The sequence below is a fragment of the Petaurus breviceps genome, unplaced genomic scaffold (assembly GCF_028583685.1).
Source record: "Petaurus breviceps papuanus isolate PSGF00001 unplaced genomic scaffold, PetGlider_PUasm1.0 171, whole genome shotgun sequence".
NCBI classification, from domain to species: Eukaryota; Metazoa; Chordata; class Mammalia; order Diprotodontia; family Petauridae; genus Petaurus; species Petaurus breviceps.
The window spans coordinates 18,776,640-18,796,258 of record NW_027185754.1 but is presented as its reverse complement, the minus strand read 5'-3'; the positions used below and the strand labels follow the sequence as shown (position 1 = coordinate 18,796,258).

The 19,619-nt window shown below is 35.1% G+C and overlaps 1 protein-coding gene across 1 annotated transcript in view; it reads left to right on the top strand.

The window, feature by feature from the left end:
• The window catches only part of RHPN2 (rhophilin Rho GTPase binding protein 2), a 69,477-nt gene that overhangs the window by 6,386 nt on the left and 43,472 nt on the right, over positions 1-19,619 (top strand). The window contains exon 2 of the mRNA XM_069082629.1: positions 18,777-18,892. Coding sequence (XP_068938730.1) covers positions 18,777-18,892 — 116 coding nt within the window. The remainder of the gene's footprint in view (positions 1-18,776; positions 18,893-19,619) is intronic.

Sequence of the window (19,619 nt, the reverse complement as noted above, 5' to 3'; positions counted from 1 at the left end):
AGACAGCAGAATGGAGGGAGGTGATTTTATCTCCTCTGCCTTCCCCTATAAACTATATGGCTTTGTATGGTTGCTGCTTGACTAGTAGAGGGACACTGTTTGCAGCAGAGAGTAGAGACACACAACCCATATAGACTAGCATAGAGACAGTTATACAAGGAGGAAGTAACTTGAAGGAATGAGATTTCTGGGACCAGAGAAGAGAGCCAGCTACTGTTTTAAGAAAGGAGTCTTGAAGGGGTGGCCAGGTGGTGCCGGCCCCAGTGTCGGGAGACCTGGGTTCCATTCCCCTCAGATACTTAACACCCACACAAAATAATTGGCCGTGTAACCTTGAGCAAGTTACTTAACCCTGATTGCTTTAAAAAAAAAAAAAAGAAAGGAGTCTTGAGAACCTAGCTGAACAACCTTCTCACTAAAGATGCTGCAACTAAGGAAAAACTTTTGAAAAGACTGCACAAATGGGGAAAAGACTTCTAAACCCTGCAAAACCAAGAGTTGTGAGTTGCCTTTGCCACACATATATTCTGTATGACTGCCCCACTATTACTGTACATTAGTTTTATGCTCATTCTTCCTATGGATTATGTGTGTATTTATGGGAGAGTATACCCCAGGTTTATGGGAAGACTTTTGTAGTAACTGCTTTTATTGTACTTTTGAGTTAATGCCTTCACCAAGAGCTTGTTCCTCTACTTTCATGACTTTCAATGGGACATATACCAGTGGGGGCTCATGATCTATCATTCATAGTACAGCCCCACAGAGGGGCCCCTAGGACCGGGGCATAATTGTCTTTCTAGGGACCCAAACCAAGAGTATGAGTGCAAATTAGGGGAGTAACCCAGGGGAGCTAATGTACTCCATATATTATTTTAAAATGAAACTTGTATCTCTTAATTATGGGGGAAAAAGTTTTAAAGTAATATCAAGCAAAAAAAAGTGGAATTTTCTTTTTCTTTTTTTTTTGATAGAAACAAGGTGAGTCTTTCTGATCAGTGATTTATATCTTGTTTGAAGTTAAGTTGATTTGAATCAAATCCATCCTGAATGGGGAATAGGTTTAAACAATTAGCTGAAATAAATAACATCAAAAGATAATCCCTACAATTCAGTTAAGTTCAAGAAGCATTTATTATTACAGATAATTAAAGTTGGCTACAGATGTACAACAGTTCTATACATCAGTCTTGGTAGTACTGAAAAAGAAAGAAAAATAAAACCTTTGTAACAAATTTGTGTAGTCAAGTAAAACAAATTCCTACATTTGCAATGTCCAAAAAATATGTCTGAACCTGCACCCTGAGTCTCTTATCTCTCTTTGAGGAGGTAGGTAGCAATATAAGACCTTAGGAACAGTGGTTGGTCTTTGTGTTTGATCAGTTTCCTATCAAAGAGGGTTGTGTGAGAGGAATATGCTAATCACTAGTGCTCTAGGTTTGATACAGTCTTCCCTGTCCACTTCTCTTTCTTTCACCCAAAGCTCTTTCTTTTCTCTTAAACCCTTTCTTCCAATCCTCTTTTTTTTTTTTTTTTGGAGGGGGGAAGGCAGGGCAATTGGGATTAAGTGACTTGCCCAAAGTCACAGGGCTAGTAAGTGTTAAGTGTCTGAGGTCGATTTGAACTCAGGTCCTCCTGACTCCAGGGCCTATGCTCTATTCACTTCACCACCTAGCCACCGGCAATCCTCTTTCAATGGTTAGAATTTGTTTTGCTTAGAACTAATCTCTCCCTTAATCTGTTTTCCCTCTTACTTTTCCCTCTTCTTTTCCTTTATTCCTTCTGTTTTGCTGCTGAGTGAAATGTATTTCTGTAGCAAACTGTGTGTGTGTTCTTCCCTCCCTTGACCAGCTTGTGATAAAAGTGAGGTTCGGGAATTGCTCTTCCTACCTCTTCCTGTTTTTTTATATAACTATGTGAGATTTCTCCCACCTTTCAAACTCTCACTTTTTCTCACCTAATGTATTTCTTTTCTTTTCCCTTTCTTTCTTTTAATCAAAATTTTTAAAAATTCCAACTACACAAAACTATTCTCAGCTTTTCTTATAAGAAAGTCCCCCAAGCTCACAACCTAAATGTCATTCTTGACTCTTCACTATCTCTGTCTAATGTCCAATCTGAAAGATTCGACAATTGATTTCACCTTTGTAACATTTCTTGTATACACTCCCTTCTGTCCTCTGATGCTACTATTATCCCAGTGAGTAGCCCCTCATCCACTAATAGCCTGTTTGCTTAGTCTGCTTGCCATAAGTCTCTCCCCATCCCAGTCCATCCTCTATTCAACCACTAAAGTGATTTTCCTCAGGTACAGGTCTTACCATGTCACCCCAAATTTCAGGAAACTCTAATAGCTCTCTATTATTTCCAGCATCAAATACAAAATCCTCTGTTTGGCATTCAAAGACCTTTATAACTTAGTCCTTCCCCTACCTATTCATTCTTTTTACACCTTATACCCACTATGTAGCCTTTGATCTAGTGACACTAACCTTTCAGTTCCACAAACAAACCAGACACTCTCATCTCTTGACTCTAGGCATTTCCTCTGGCTATCCCCAATGCCTGGACTGCTCCTTTTCATCTCTATGTCCTGGCTTCCCTGGATAAAATTTCACCTTCTATAAGGAATCTTTCCTAATCACTCTTTATTCTAGTGCCTTCCCTATATTAATTATTTTCTATTTATCATACACACACACACATATAGGCATACCTGTAGAGATATTTTGGGTTTAGTTCCGGACCACTGCAATAAATTGAATATTTCCAGTAAGCTAGTCATATGAATTTTTTGGTTTCCCAGCACATATAAAAATTATGTTTACATTATGCTGTAGTCTAAGTATGCAATAGTATTATGTCTGATATATATACATATATTTGTATATATATCTCAATTAAAAATATTTCATTGCTAAACAAAATGCTAACCATCATGTCACCCTCCTCTCCCCTACTCAATAAACTCCAGTAGCTTCCTATTAACTACATAATCAAATATAAAATCCTCTATTTGGCTTTTAAAGCCCTTTTCAACGTGGTCTCTTCCTACTTTTCTAGTCCTCTTATACTTTGCTCTCCTCCATATACTCAGTGATACAGTGACTTTGCTCCATGCCCATTCCTTTCACAAAACACTACATCTCTTGCACTTGCCTTTTCAGAGGCTATCACTCTTGCCTGGAATGCTCTCTCTCCTTACCTCTGCCTTCTGATTTCTGTGGCATTCTATAGACTCAGCTCAAATCTCACCTTCTACAAGAGACCTTTCTAGGTCTTCCCTCCCTGCCCCCACTTCCTTTTAAGATTATCTCCTATTTACACTGTATATAGTACTTACATGTACATAGTTCTTTGCTTTTTTGTCTCCCTTATTAGAATGTGAGCTCCTGAAGGGCGGGCATCCTTGCTTTTCTTGCTACTAGCATTTAGTGTAGTACCTGATATATAGTAAATGCTTAATAAATGTCTACTTGACTTTTTTTTTTGGAGGGCAATTGGGGTTAAGTGACTTGCCCAAAGTCACATGGCTAGGAAGTGTCTACTTGACTTTTTGAGTTTCTCATATATCTTGGAAATGAGATGTTTTCCAATTAACTGTTGCCCTTCTCATTTCAACTATGTTGGCTTTGTATGTACAAAATCATTTGCATTTTATATAATCAAAATTATTCATTGCATATTCTGTGTTCCTCTCTGTTCCTTAGGTGTTTTTTTTCCCCATGAACTCTTCCCCTATCTATAGATATGAAAGGTAATTTCTTCTTTATTCCTCTAAATTTATGATATGACTTTTTTTTATCTTTCATGTATATATTTGGAACTTATCTTGTTATATAGTATAAGAAGTTTATCTATACTTAATTTCTGGCAGACTGTGTTCCAGTTTTCCCAACAGGTTTTTGTTTGTTTGTTTGTTTGGTTAAATAGTGAGTCATTAATTTAGTATCTGGGGTCTTTGATTTATTAAATACTATGTCACTATGGTTATTTACTTCTGTATGTTGAGTACCTGATTTGTTCCAGTGATGATTACTGCTTTGTAGTATAGTTTGCAATCTAATACTGCTAGACCTTCCTTCTAACGTTTTTTTCCTTTTATTTCTCTTTAGGCTCTTGTCTTGATCTTTTGTTCTTCCAGATGAATTCTGCTATTTTCTTTCTAGCTCTATAAAGTAATACTTTTAGTAATTTGGAATAGCATTGTAGGGCAGCTAGGTGGCACAGTACGTAGAATGCCAGGCCTGGAGTCAGGAATACCAGAGTTAAAGTCCAGTTTCAGACATTACTAGTTGTGTGATTCAGGGCAAGTCATTTAACCCTGTTTGTTTCAGCTTCCTCATCTGTAAAAAAAAAATGAGCTGGAGAAGGAAATGGTGAAATCCCCAACTGGGATTATGAAGAGTTGGACAGGACTGAACAAAAACAATAGTACTCAATAAACAAATTAAATTATTATTGTCATTTTAATGATATCGATTTAGCATGTCCTAGAGCATTGAATATTTCTATAATTTAGTTCTGTCTTTTTTTCTGTAAAGAGGGTAGTATAGTTGTATTCATATAGTTCCTCTGTGTCTTGGTAGGCAAATTCCCAAATATTTTATATATTCTGTAGTTATTTTTGATGAAACTTGTCTATCTCTTCCTACTATGTTTTATTGGAAAAAGGCAGAAATGTTGATGATTTCTGTTTATTTTATATTTTATATTTTTGTTGGAATTATTGTTTCAATTTTTAGTTGTCTCAAGGATTCTCTTAACAATCATCATTTGCAGAACAAAATGACAATTTTATTTCTTCCTTGCTTATGATTATTCCCTCTGTTTCTTTTTCTTTTTTTATTTTTATAGCTGGCATTTTCAAAACTATATCAAACAGTGGTAGTGATAATGGACATCCTTGTTTTATCCCTGATTTCATTGGAAAGGCCTCTAGTTTTTCTGCATTACATATAATTCTTGCTCATGATTTTAGATAGATTTTATTTGTCAAAGTAGCAAATGTCCATTTATTCTCATGTTTCTTTTTTGTTTGTTTTTCCTTATTTTTTTACTTTATATAATTTTATTTTTTCCAATTATATGTAAAGATAGTTTTCAGTATCCACTTTTTTTTTTTAAAGCAATTGGGGTTAAGTAACTTGCTCAAGGTTACACAGCCAGCTATTTCTGGGTGTGGTGCTAAGTATCAGAGCCCGGATTTCAGTATCCACTTTTATAAGATTTTGAGTTGCAAATTTTTTGTCCCTCCAAGAAAGCAAGCAATCCAATATAGGTTACACATGTACAATCATATTAAACACATTTCTGTATTAGTCATGTTGTGGAAGAAGAATCAGAACAAAAGGGAAAACCTACAAGAAAGAAAAAAACAAAAAAAAGTGAAAATAGTATGCTTCAATCTGCATTCAGACTACATAGTTCTTTTTTCTGGATGTCTGGATAGCATTTTCCATCATAAGTCTTCTGTAATTGTCTTAGATCATTGTATTGCTGAGAAGAGCTAAGTCTATCATAGTTGATCATCACACAGTGTTGTTACTGTGTACGATGTTCTCCTGGTTCTGCTCACTTCACTCAGCATCAATTCATGTAAGTCTTTCCAGGATTTTTCTGAAATCTGCCTGCTCATCATTTCTTATAGCACAAGAGTATTCCATTACATTCATATACCACAACTTGTTCAGCCATTCCCGAACTGATGGGCATCCCTTCAATTTCCAATTCTTTGCCACCACAAAAAGGAGCTGCTATAAATATTTTTGTACATGTGGGTCCCTTTTCCTTTTTTGTGATCTCTTTGGGATACAGACCTAGTAGTGGTATTGCTGGATCAAAGAGTATGCATAGTCTGATTGCCCTTTGGGCATAGTTTCAAATTGTTCTCCAGAGTAGTTGGATTAGTTCATAACTCCACCAACAATGCATTAATGTTCCAGTTTTCCCACATCTTCTCCAACATTTATTATTTTCCTTTTCTGTCATATTAGCCAATCTAGTTGTTTTAAATGTGCATTTCTCTAATCAGTAGTAATTTAGAGCATTTTTTCATGTGACTATAGATAGCTTTAGTTTCTTCATCTGAAATGATGTTTCTTTACAGTAATGGGAATTGCATCTTGTCAAAATACTTTTTGCATCCATTGACATAATCATATGATTTTTGCTGTTATAAAATTGTCTATTATGTTTATGGCTTTCCTAATATTGAACCAACCTTTCAATCTTTGTATAAATTCTACCTTACAGTGCATTTTTTATTTGTTACTATATCCTCTCTGTTAATAATTTACTCAAGCTTTTTAAATCAATATTCATTTGGGATGTTGGTCTATACTTTTCTTTCTCTGTTTTGTCTTTCCCTGGTTTAGATACCAAGATCATATTTGTATCATCATTCTGTCTTTTATTTTTTAAAAGTTGCATTTTGTATGCCACACTTTTCTGCTCTCAATAATGTTTAGGCATTGACTTTGTGATATAGCAAGTTTTGTGTTACAATCAAAGCTCACAACTTTCAGTGAACTACACAATTTGTAAATCTTGCCCACATGTACATAAACACTTTGATCAAACTCTGCCCTGGTAGGACTTGTAGGTTGTTTCTCTGGTACTTCACTCCCTTGTTTTCTTAGGTGGGATTAGGATGACTTTCTTTTCTGATCCTTTTTTATAGAAGTGCTTATTTTTGTTAATTATAGCAATTTAAATTTATGTAACACTTTTCAGTTTTCAAAGCATTTCCCCAATTATGGGCAGCCCAGTGAAAGTGTTTTTGCCTGATCCCTTGTAGAGAAAGCTACTTTTCTGATTCTTGATATGGGTCCTATTTCTGAGTTGTGAGAGTTTTAATGCTATATAGTAGCAATAAAAGTCTGCTAGGGACTGAGGTGGGGTTGAGTGTAGCCTCAGAGCAAGCCCCATTTGTACCTATTATTGTGGACTTGCCACTGATCTTACGGTTAATATTATTCTAAAATGCCATAGTCTTAAAATAAGGATGTTATTCCATGATAGTATGTATCTCTGTTTCCCTTCCTATTGTTCTCCATTTGACTCTGTTCCAAAAATAGATATATGAAGTAAAAATTTGTATATCAAATCCTATTTACCCTTTATAGTATAAAATGAAGCAGTTCCAAGGCACAAAGTGTAAAATAGTCATAAGAATTAATAAAAGGCATATTCTTCTGTAATTTTAAAGTTTTTGTTTTTTTTAATATATTGCTGTTATCTTTTTTTATACCCTCGTTCCCAATATACACCACCACCAGCCCCTTACAACCTTTATTTATAACAAATAAATACAGTTGAGTAAAACTCAGTTATGCAAGGATCATGTTTTGCACACACAACACACATCATTCTGTACCTGTAGTTCATCAGGTCTTTATCCAGTGCTTAGCATTGTGCCTGGCATATAGTAGGTGCTTAATAAAAGTTTATTGATTGGTTAGTTAAGAGGATAGAAGTGTGTTTCATCATATGATGTATCAGGAACCAAGATTGGTCGTTGAATTTAGTCTGAGATCTGATGACTTTTTAGTGTTGTTTTCATTTACATTATTTTAGTCATTGTATTATTGTTCTAGAAGAATCTAATATACCTTAAAAATTAACACATTTGTGAAGGTTTTTTTGATGGTTTTTGTTTTTATATCACTTTTATTTCCAAATACATATCCCTTCCAACCCCATCCAGAAAGCCATCTCTTGTTTTTTAAAAAAAAAAGGAAGAGAAAAAATTTAAAAGGCAGTTTCATAAAACTAACCTACATATCAACTGAGTCTGTTAATATATTCAATATTTCACACTCATAATACCTATCTCCTCAATTAACAGAGGGAGATTTATTTTCTTATAATTTGTTTGGTCATTATAATTTCATAGCAATGATTTTTGTTCTTTTTATTTATATAGTTGAGTGATTGTGTATATTGTTTTCTGATTCTGTTTATCTCACTTTATACCAGTTCATATATTTTTCTATGCTTCTATATTTTTCATATTTATAATTTCTTATAGTGCAGTAATTATTCCATTATATCCATGTACCTCAATTTGTTTAGTTAATCCCCAATTGGTGTCATCCACTTTGTTTCTAGTTCTTTGCTACTATAAAATGTGCTATTATGAATATTTTGGAATAAATGGCACCATTTGAGCTTTTATCTCCTTGAGATATGTGCCCAACAATGAAATCTCTAGGACAGAGACTATGGATATTTTTGTCAGTTTGTAGTCTAATTTAAAATTGTTTCATAGAATGCTTGGACCAATTTACAGCTCCGCCCATGGTATCTTAGCTTATCTTTGCAGAACACTTCCAGTATTGACTGTTAACATTTTTGTCAATTTTCTAGTTGTGAGGTAAAACCTCAGAGATGTTTTTACTTGTTTTTCTCTTATCAGTAGTAATTTGGAGTAATCAGTAAGGATTTTTAAAAACATCAAATAATTAAACTGAAAACAAGTGACAAAAATATGAGATGACGAGGGGGAGGGGAATAATAAGCATTCATGTAGCACCTACTAAGTACCAGGCACTGTGCCAAACACTTTATAAATATCATCTCATTTGATCTTTACAACAACCATGGGAAGTAGATGCTGTTATTATCTCCATTTTCCCTTTAAAGAAATTGAGGCAGGCAGAGGTTAAGTGATTTGCCCAGGGTCATACAGTTTCTGAGGTCAAATTTGAACTCAGATCTTTCTGACTCTAGGCCCAGCATTCTAATTACTGCACTACCCAACTGCCTAGATAAGATAGGATTGAGATAGTAATGCTGAATATGCTAAAGAAAATGAGAGAACCTTACAAACTTCACTGGCTCAAAGCTGATTTCCTGCCTGGCATAAACTTGGGGTTTATCCAAGCAGATCTCCATTAGCAGAATTAGATGGTTATTGTCTGGCCTCTTGGGAACAATGACCACCTCTGCTCTGCTTATCTCCTGTTAACATTTATGCCTCAGAGCTTCTCTTAGAGTTCATTTTGACTCCATTCAGGTTGTGTTTTCTTTTTTGTCACTTAAGTTAATAGTTTTCATTTGGGGCCTTTCCTTTTTACTGGAATTTTGTTTTCTCCCTCTTTTGTTTCCTTACACATACCTTTTCTCTCTCATTCTTTCTTTGTCATTACATGAAGGGCCCTACTTAAAAAAAATAGTATACCAAGCAACACTGTTAAACACAATAATCACCTGAGATAGTTTTATTTTTAAGTGACCTTAAAAATTTGATCCTTGTATTTATCATGATAAATATCTTGGATGAAATTTTTTTTAATTGGGCATATATAGTTGTTTCTATCAGGTATCTTTAATAAAGTCATTTCTTTGTCTGGAAGGCTCTTATGAGCATTTATTAACTTACTCTGCAGATATTAATTTAATAACTATTTGAATGAATGTTATTTTAGAGGAAATAACTGCTCATTAATGGATTAGACTAGATGACCTCCAAGGTTTTTTCAACTCAGAAATTCTGTGCTAAAGTACAACCATAAGTACAAGGTATAGAATTATTCCCTTATCTTTAGCTTTTCATTTTCTCAAGAGAGTAATTTTTTTGTCAATTAATTGTGACCAGTTCTTTGTGACCCTCCCTATTTGGGGTTTTCTTGGCAAAGATTCTGGAGTGGTTTGCCATTGCCATTGCTCATTTTACAGATGAGGAAACTGAGGCAAACAGGGTTAGGTGACTTGCTCATTGTCACACAACTAGTACGTCTCTGTGGTCATATTTGAGCTCAGATCCTCATAACTCCAGGCCTGGTGCTCTATCCGCTGCACCACTTATTGGCCCAATTAATTCATATGAATTCAGCTTTATTTCCATTGTTTCTTACTCCCTGACTAAACTTTTTTTTTTTAAGCATTTGGGGTTAAGTAAGTTGCTCAAGGTTACATGGCCAGTTATTTCTGGGTGTGGTGCTAAGTATCTGAGCCCGGATTCGATCCACCAGGTTATCCCAACACTGGGGGCCAGCGCTCTTACTCTCTGAGCCACCTGACTGCCAGTCCCTGACTAAACTTAGGACTTCCTTCTTTCTTTCTAGCAAGAACACCAAAGTTTAGCACTTGAGTTAGGCTTTGTTTGCTGTGAATTTACTGCCCCAATCACTCTGTGTAGAAAAGAATTCTCTTTTAACCCAGAAGTTCTACTTAGCTTCTTCTCTACCTTTATTTGTCTCACTTAGCATACTGTTTGGTAGTGAAGGGTTCTGTACATCATTTTTTTGGTTTGTTTTTTAATTAAAATTTGAATTAATAAATTAAAATTAAGACAATACATTTTATTAATGTCTTTTGCTTTTAGATCACAGTCATTTCTATTTATTTATGTCCTCAACTCCCTTAATTGATGAGGAGTTCTTCTCAAAAACAATAAAATAATTTAGCAAAATCAACCAACACAACAACCTGCATTAATTTCAAGGCTATTAAAAAGTATAAAATCTTTCCCTTATGCCAAGAAATAAGTTTTTTTTCTGGTTTGCAATAAGGTTGGATATTTGATTTCACTTTGTACTGCATCTATTTGTGTCTAGCCGTTTGGCATCATTTAACCAAAACTTTTGTCTTGCCTTTTTATTTTAGGCATTGTCATTTCTTCTAACATCTGAACCCTGCAAACAAACACTTTGAGTGCTCTATGGATAGGATAAGAGAGAGTTAGGGTTAGGGCTCTCTATTAAGAACAAGTTTGTTGTTTGTCACAGTATTAGCTTGGGAGTTTGGCTGAATGGTAATGGTGGTCACCGCCCAATTGCCTTATCTTTTGCTTTAAAATTCCACCTGTATGAATCAGGAGCAAGGAAAGTGCAGCCCATGGGAAGGGCCTATAAGACAAATATTTCCTTGCATTTCAACTTAGTTCAGTCCTGGATACCAGGCCCTATGAGAAGTGCAGCAGGCTAGGGAGGATTCCCCAGGGCAGAAAAAGAATTTGCCCTATGAATCAGAGGAGGATTGTCTGAAAGTTAATATGATGTGCTGTTGTAAGTGGTGGTGTGTTTCCTGGGGGTTATTTGGACAAGCTCCAAAGCACCACATGATTATACCTTAACATTTGTTTTGGCCTGAGCTCCATTTCCTTCTTTAGATTTACTTCTCAAAGTTGGCAGATGATGCCATTGGGAGGCAGCATGTAGCTCAGCTAACTCTAGGAAGGACAAAGCAGATGTACTGCTCCTCTTGAATGTCTGGCAAAGTCAGTGTGACTAGTTATACAACCGGAATAATAACGACCCCCTACAACAGATGATGATAATATAGAATTGTGTCAGACAGAACATTTTAGGAGCACCTCATGAGACGAGATTCCTATTTTCTGCAAAGCAGAATTAGATTTGGTGAGATCTGTATTAAACAGAACCTTTTGAAGTGTTTTTTTTTTAAACATGAATTCAGATTTGTTTTTATTTGTAAAAAGGAAAATAAAAATAAGGCAAAATGATTTATATGTGAAATTCTATTACCACAAAGTCTGAGAGTACTTAGATTCTTTCAATAGAGTGGCCCCTTTTGCCCATCAAATAAACAGGCCATTGATTGTGATCTCCAGGGGGTGGTGGTGTCTTTTTTTGGGTGGAGGACGATTTTATAGCAGCTATGTGGTATAATGGTTAGAGCTATCCCAGAACCAGAAAGGATCCTAGTTCTGCTTCTTGACATATACTGGATATATGATCCTGGGAAAGTTACTTAACTTCCCAGTGATTTGGGCAACTCCCCAGTTGGTTGAGGGACTTTCCTCATTTGGAAGTTCTCTATTCCAAAAAAAATCACTGGTTTAGTCCCTATACCTATCTATCAATTGTAATAGAGATTAATCTATATTTGGGGTACAATAAATACTTGGTTAGAAATAAAACAAAGGGAGCCAGTTCTTCAAACTCCAGTTGATTCTTGTTGTACTGGTCTGTCTCTCTTTAAATGTATTTAAAACCTATCGATGAATAAAGGAGAAGGATGTTTAAGATGATCTCTTAAGGTTTATTTTAACATTAACATTCTACAATTCTATGAATACAGGGACTTGAATATGCTGACAGGGGCAGAGGGGCAGCTGAGTGTTTTCCCAGCAGTGGGCCTTCTGAGATCCTCACATATGAAACAGCAATACTTTATATTTTTTGTTCATAAATTTAACAATTTCAGCAAATGTGAACAAATTGATAAATGAAGGACTTAAATTCCAAGTCAATGATGTAATTGCAATTATTATCAAATAGTAGTGGGAACACTGAGTCAGAGGGTATGGTGACTTTTGTAGCCCATGTATATTGCCAGAGTGCTTTTCAAAAAAAATTTTTTTTTACCAATATGTTTCCACTAACAATATAACATTTTGCATATTTTGCCACAATTTCCTCAAGATTAAATTGTTTTTGGTCAATTTGGTGGGTATGTGGGGGTATGGTACTTAAAAATGATTTAAATTTTCATTCCTTTAATTATGAAGAAGTTGAACAGTTTTAAAAATGATAATTTATGTTTCTTCTTTCAGAAATTGTGTATATCCATTGGAGAATAGGTATTACTCCTAAACTCTGTATCAATTCCATATAGAGGAAGTCATTTTACCTGACCAGTTGGATGGGATTGAGGAAATGCATAGGTCTGACATACGAAACCACCTGTGATAATGGATCCAGATCCACATCCTCTTTTTGCTAGATTAAATTGAACTTTGAACATTCAGGGAACTTCATATGAATTATACTTCCTTCTCTTCTAGAAGAGTTCAAGATGCATTTATAGAAGTTTTCATCCTAATTACTGCAGTATGGTATGCCATTACTGGATACTAATGGGCCAGAAGTAAACCCACCAGTCACATAAGTCCTCTGTAGAAGTCTTAGGGAAAGGGGCGGCTAGGTGATGCAGTGAATAGAGCACCAGCCCTGGAGTCAGGAGGACCTGAGTTCAAATCAGGCCTCAGACACTTAACACTTACTAGCTTTGTGACTTTGGGCAAGTCACAACCCCAATTGGCCTCCAAAAAGCCAAAAAAAAAAAAAAAAGACTTAGGGAAAACCAGAGACAAAAATTGCAGGGTTAGAAATTGTAGGGGGAATGGATCCTGATCTTCAAAAAGGAGTTTGCTTCACACCAAAGAAATAACAGATTTATCAAAGTGTATTTATGCCTGGTGTTTCCTGGTAGTGAGAAGTAAGATGATTCTAGGTAAAATTCTCCAGTCAAAGCTAAACTTAAACATTCCTGTTCTTTGGATTTTAATTTTACTCCAGGTCTTCAGGACAATTAACCTCATGTGAAAATTGTGGACAAGTCAAAGTAATAAAAGAACCAGGAATTTTCTATCTATTACTGAAAGTGATAGAACTTCTAGGAAGACATATCCTAAAATTAGCAGTAAGGGAAAAAAAAGTATAAATCATGTAATTTTTTGGCAAAGTGTACCAGATTTCCCTAGTAATTTTTCAGAAAATAGGAGGAAAAGGATGAGTTTCAGTCTTTATATTGTGTCAGATAAGTTAACATTTAACTTTTATTTAAAAGAGACCAAATTAGATGTCAGGATTTCTTATTAGAAATCATTTAATGGTTTAAAAAATAGTATCGCATTTTGATGTTTTAAGCTGAAACAGGCATAATATCAAAGTAAATAGTGAGAGAGGGAATCCAGAGGTGGCAAAATAGAGTAAATTCTTATGTAGAAACACCTCAGTGTAAGGGTCAATGTGATTTCTAATACATCATTTTAGAGGCCACCAATAAAGCAGTCCTGAAGTATGTCAGTGCTGCCAAGATGGCCAGTTCTTAAGTCTCCTTATATCTCATGGCCTATTCCTCTCCACTTTAGCCATCCATACCTTGGATCTTACTATTACTCATAAGTGATTTACTTCCTAAATAAAAAACTTTGACATTCCTTTGTCTCTCACTATACCTGTGCTTTACCCCTCCTAAATCAGTTCTTCACTCTCATTACAATTTGTAACCCCTTCACATTTGGCACTTTTCTCAGACCATTGCCTTGGTTTTCCTCCTTTTCCAATCTTGACCTTGTTATAGTTAACTATTTAACTCTGTGCTGTCATTTGCTTTGAATCCCTTTCTCTCATGTTCTACTGCTGTTCATCTTTTGCTAAACTCCAGCCCTGGATTTTATCCACTATCTATTTCTCCTGCTCCTCATTATGTGCTGTTTAACAGAGATGAAGAAAGTCACATAACCATGTTGATTGGATACACTATAAATTCGTATTCTCTAAACTCTGGCTCTCACTGCAAACAAGGCAATCTTTTTATTCCTCTCTGGTTGATTCCCTACCTCAGTCTCCAAATAAGCTGTTTCAAAGTTTCTCTGTTCAAGTATCCCAAACTTCTTCCCCTTCTCCCCAACCCCCAGCCGCTAAGTTGAGGATCCTGTCTATTACTTTACTTAGAAATTTTAGGTCATTTGCCATGAAATTTCTCTTCTCTACTCTTCATCTCAAAATTTCATGATATCAGCCTTCATTCTCTCCTCATTTTCCCTAGTCTCTTATATGAGGTAGCTCTTCACATTGCCAAGACTAGTTCCTCTTTATTTGACTCCATCCCCTATAATCTTTCCTAGCAGATTAATCCCTTTGTAATCTTCAACTTTTCTGTATCTGCTGATTCTTTCCCTCTTGCACACATGTCCAAGTATTCCCCATTCTTAAAAGACCTTGACTGGATCCCCTCAAGATATCATCCCATTTCTCTCCTTCTTTTCTCTGCTGAACTCTTTGAAAATATTGTCTATGCTCGATTGTCTTCACTTCATCTCCCTCCTTAACCTTTGCCATTTGGCTTCCAAGCTTGTCACTCAAGTAAATGAATTCTCTTTAAAGTTACCAGTGGTCTTAGTTGTCAGATCTGATGGTCTTTTCTCCTTAAGGTCCTTCTTCACCTATCTACTTTATTTGAATACTATTGACCACTGTTTTATCCTGGATAATCTATTCCCTGGGATCTTGTGACACTATTCTTTCCTGGTTCTCTATCTTCTGAATGATATTTGTTTGTCATTTTCCTTTGATGGCTCATCATCTATATCATGCCTCCTAACTGTGAATATTCCCCCAAGAGAATAGGCCCTCTTCTCTTTCTCCTCACACTCTCTTGGCATGGTTTTAACAGCACTATCTATGCAAATGACTCATATGTATAATATATATGTAGGTATCTAGTAGTATTATAGTATATTGGAATAGTAGTATTCCATCATATATATGTGTGTGTACATACATACACATATATGTATCTAGAATGGAATGAATGAAAAAAATTTGTTGTTCTTACTATGTGCAAAGCACTTTGCTAATTCTGGGGATACAAGTAAGAAAGTAAGACAGTCCCTATTCTGAAAGAGCTCCCTCCCACTCTAATGAGAGAGATAATACATATGGAAGGTTTTAGCTCCAAGTCAGATAGAAAGATCCCATCTTCCTTAAGGTGCAGTGGCACCTTATATTCTGTATAAATTAATATGTGTGCTTGTTGTCTCCACTTTAAAATGTAAACCTCTTGAAAGTAGGGATTGTTTGATTTATTGAATTTGTGTTTCTACCTCCTAATAGGGTGGTTGGCATGTGGTCGTTTAACAAATACATCTTGATCAAACCATTTCTTTCTTTCCTAAGACTGACAGCATATTGGTTATTTGTGGAAGGGTTTGAGGGTATGTAGAGAATAGCAGAGATGATAATCATATGACCAAACTATAAAGAATGTATTTTGGTTTCAACTACTTTTACTTACTAACTCCTCCTTGAAAATAAATCATAATTTAAAAAAAAATCCACCAAATTAGATGATAATTTATTTTATTTTTTTCTTTAAAATTTTTTTAACTTCATTTTTAACTTAAATACAAAATGAGAAAAGAAAAAGAAAACATTTCCATGTACACAGCAGAACATAAAGAGAGGATTCGATATGACAATAAATTACCATTTCAAATAGTTTACTTTTTTAAAAAATCTACACAATAAATACTATACATTGTTTTAAAACTTCTAAGTTTTCTTTTGTTCTCTGCTGTACATGTTTTATTTTATTTTTTTCTCCCTCCCTCCACACTTTGACCTAGAGAAGGCTACAATTAAACATGGATAAATACATATACATATGCATATACAAATACATATATGTAAGACCATACTATATGTTTCTATTTATCAGTTCTTTTTCTGGAGGTGGATAGCATCTTTCTTCATAAGTCCAAGTCTTTGCATGTTTTTCTAAAACTATCCAGCTAATAATTTCTTATATCACAGTAGCATTCCATCAAATCCTATATCACAACTGATTTAGCCATTCCCCAATTGAAGGGCAAGTATAAAATTTTAGCCAATCTCATAGGTATAAGATGATATCTCAAAGTTGTTTTAATTTGCATTTCTCTAATCAATAATGATCTAGAGCATCTTTTTCATATGATTCCATATAGTTTTGATTTCTTCATAGAAAAACTGTCTGGTCATATCCTTTGACCATTTGTCAACTGGGGAATGAGTCATATTCTGATAAATTTGACAAAGTATTTTATGTATTTGAGAAATGAGTCCTTTATCAGAGAGATTGTGTAGGATAGTTTTTTCTCCGATTCTCTGCTTTCCCTCTGATCTTGACTACATTGGTTTTATTTGTACAAGAACTTTTGATTTAATATAATTTAAGTTACCCATTTTTCAATTCACGGTGTTCTCTATCTCTTGTTTCTTCATATAATTCTGCTATCCATGAGTCTGACAGATAATATGTTCCATGTTCTTTTAGCTTTCTTATATCTCCCTTTATATGGTCATATATCCATTTTGACCTTATCTTGGTACATGTTACAGCATATTGGTCTATGCCCAATTTCTACCAGACTGCTTTTCAGCTTTCCTGACAATTTTTATGAAACAATGAATTCTTTTTTTTTTTCTTTTGGAGGGCAGTTAGAGTTAAGTAACTTGCCCAAGGTTACACACCTAGTTTTTTTTGTGTGGGTGTTAAGTGTCTGAGGCCAGAACCCAACTCAGGTCCTTCTGACTCCAGGGCCAGCCCTTTACTCACTGCGCCACCTAGCTGCCCCAAAACAATGAATTCTTATCCCCAATACTTAAATCTTTACATTTTTCAAACACAAGGTTACTATAGTCCTTTATTATTGTGTATCGTATGTGTACTCAGTTCCACTGTTCTACCTTTCTATTTCTTCTTAGCCAATACCAGATAGTTTTGATAATTACTACCATATAATATAGTTTAAAGGTCTGGTACTGCAGAATCTCCTTCCTTTACCTTTTTTCATTAGTTTCTTTGAAATTCTTGACCTTTTATTCTTCCAAATGAGTTTTGCTATTATTTTTTCTAACTTAGTAAAATAATTTTTTTAGTAATTTAATTGGAATGGCATTGAATAAATAGGTAAAATTTTCATTTTTATTATATTAGCTTTGCTAATTATTAACAATTAAAATTTCTCCAACTATTTAAACCATGACTTTATTTGTATAAAGAATGTTTTATAATTATGTTCATGTAGTTCTTCGGTCTGTTTTGGCAGGCATACTCTCAGGTATTTTATACTGACTACATTAATTTTAAATGGTCTGAAACAATATTGAATAATATTGGTGATAACACAGTGTACTTTCCCCATTTATCTCTCTCCTTTTTTTGGAGGGCTATTAGGGTTAAGTGACTTGCCCAAAGTCACACAGCTAGTAAGTGTGTCAACTATCTGAGGCCAGATTTGAATTCAGGTCCTCCTGAGTCCAGGACTAGTGCTCTATTCACTGCACCACCTAGTGCCCCCTCTCCCCCCATTTCCCCCATTTATCTATTAAATCAAATCTGTTTTAGCTTTAACTTTGTCTGAGATCATGATTGTTACCCCTGCTTCTGAAGAATAACAAAGTGTATTCCAGACCTTTATTTTGACTCTGTCTCTCATTTTTTATTATACTTTTTGTAAGCAACATATTTAATCTATACCTGCTATTTCCATTTTATTAAATTCATACCATTCACATTAAAAGTTATGATTGTTCATTGTGTATTTCCCTCCACCCTATTTTTCCTTGCTACTCTTCTTTCCCTATTTATTCTCTCCTCATGAGTCTAATTTGCTTCTACCCTCTACCTGGCCCTTCTATCTCTTAATCTACCGACCCCTGTAAGAGTCACTCCCTTATCTTCTTCCCCACCCTCCCAATTCTTAACCTTCACAACCTTGTAAAGGGCTCTCCCTTTTTCTGTCCCCTTGCCCTCTTATTTCTTTCTAAATTTAGAAGATTTTTATACTCTTCTAGATATTGTTCCCTCTTTAATCCATTTCCAATGGGAGTAAGGGTCCAGCACTATAAACCTTCAACCCCCACTTACTTCTTCTGTATCAGTTCTTCTTTTCATGTCTAATTTTAATGAGATAATTGCTTCTTTTTACCTGTCCCTACCCAGTTTTATTTTTTAGAATCACCCCCACTATACTCAGCTCAGTCTAAGCCTTTCTTTCAAACTATCCAAGTAAATTATAATTTAAAAAGACATAAAACACAAATGGACAATTATTCTGCTGATCTCCAGAATTCTGGATTTATGTGGGAATTGATTTGACTTTGAGACTAAATATTCTATTATTCAGTTAGAATGAAATAGTTTGTTTCATCCTAGGATTTTTAAAGTTTAAAATTTAAAGTTTAATATTAGATGAAATATTCTTTTTTCTTTTTTGTTTTATTGGCCTCTCATGAACAATTTCTTATTGTTTCTAGGGTTGCAACCCCCTGGCTCAGACAGGGCGAAGCAAACTTCAGAATCAAAGGGCTGCATTAAACCAACAGATCATGAAAGCTGTTCGGATGAGAACTGGTGCTGAAAATCTTTTAAAGTATGTTATTGTTATGTCTATTTCTAAAGCAACTGGAATTAGCTTCTCTGACTTGAACCTTTTGTGGTCAACTTAATAGCTTCTCTGATTTCTGGATTACATAAGTTGCTTTATGCTCTATGTCTTTTAAATACCTGTAGTCCACACAGATAGAGCTAGTGGTCTGAATTCACAGAATCATAAGGGACCTTTGAAAGTCTTTAATCCAACTTTAATCCAACTTAACAAGAATCTCCTCTTTGATATATATTGAGATATACTCAATAAATGGTCATCTTGCTATGTTTGCTTAAAGACCCATAGTGAAGGGAAGCACTGAGGCAATTACTTCTTGAGGCAATACTTTTTGTTTTTTTAAATACTATTTTGGATACATTCAGAACTGAGAAGGACTTCAGGGGTCATCTAGTCTAATTTCCCCATTTTGCAAATGAGAAAACAAGTACAAAGAGGTTAGATGAGTTTTCCCAGGTTAAACAGTTAGTAACTGGGAAACCTGGGAGTTGAACCCAGATCCTTTGGTTCTAGATCCAGTTTGATTTTCACTATGCCATAGGATAACTCTTTTTTTTTTTGCCTTTTGGAGGACAATTGGGGTTGTGTGGGTGCTAAGTGTCTGAGGCCAGAACCGAACTCGGGTCCTCCTGTCTCTAGGGCCGGCGCTTTACTCACTGCACCACCTAGCCACCCCCATAGGATAACTCTTAATTGTTAAAAGGTTTTTCTT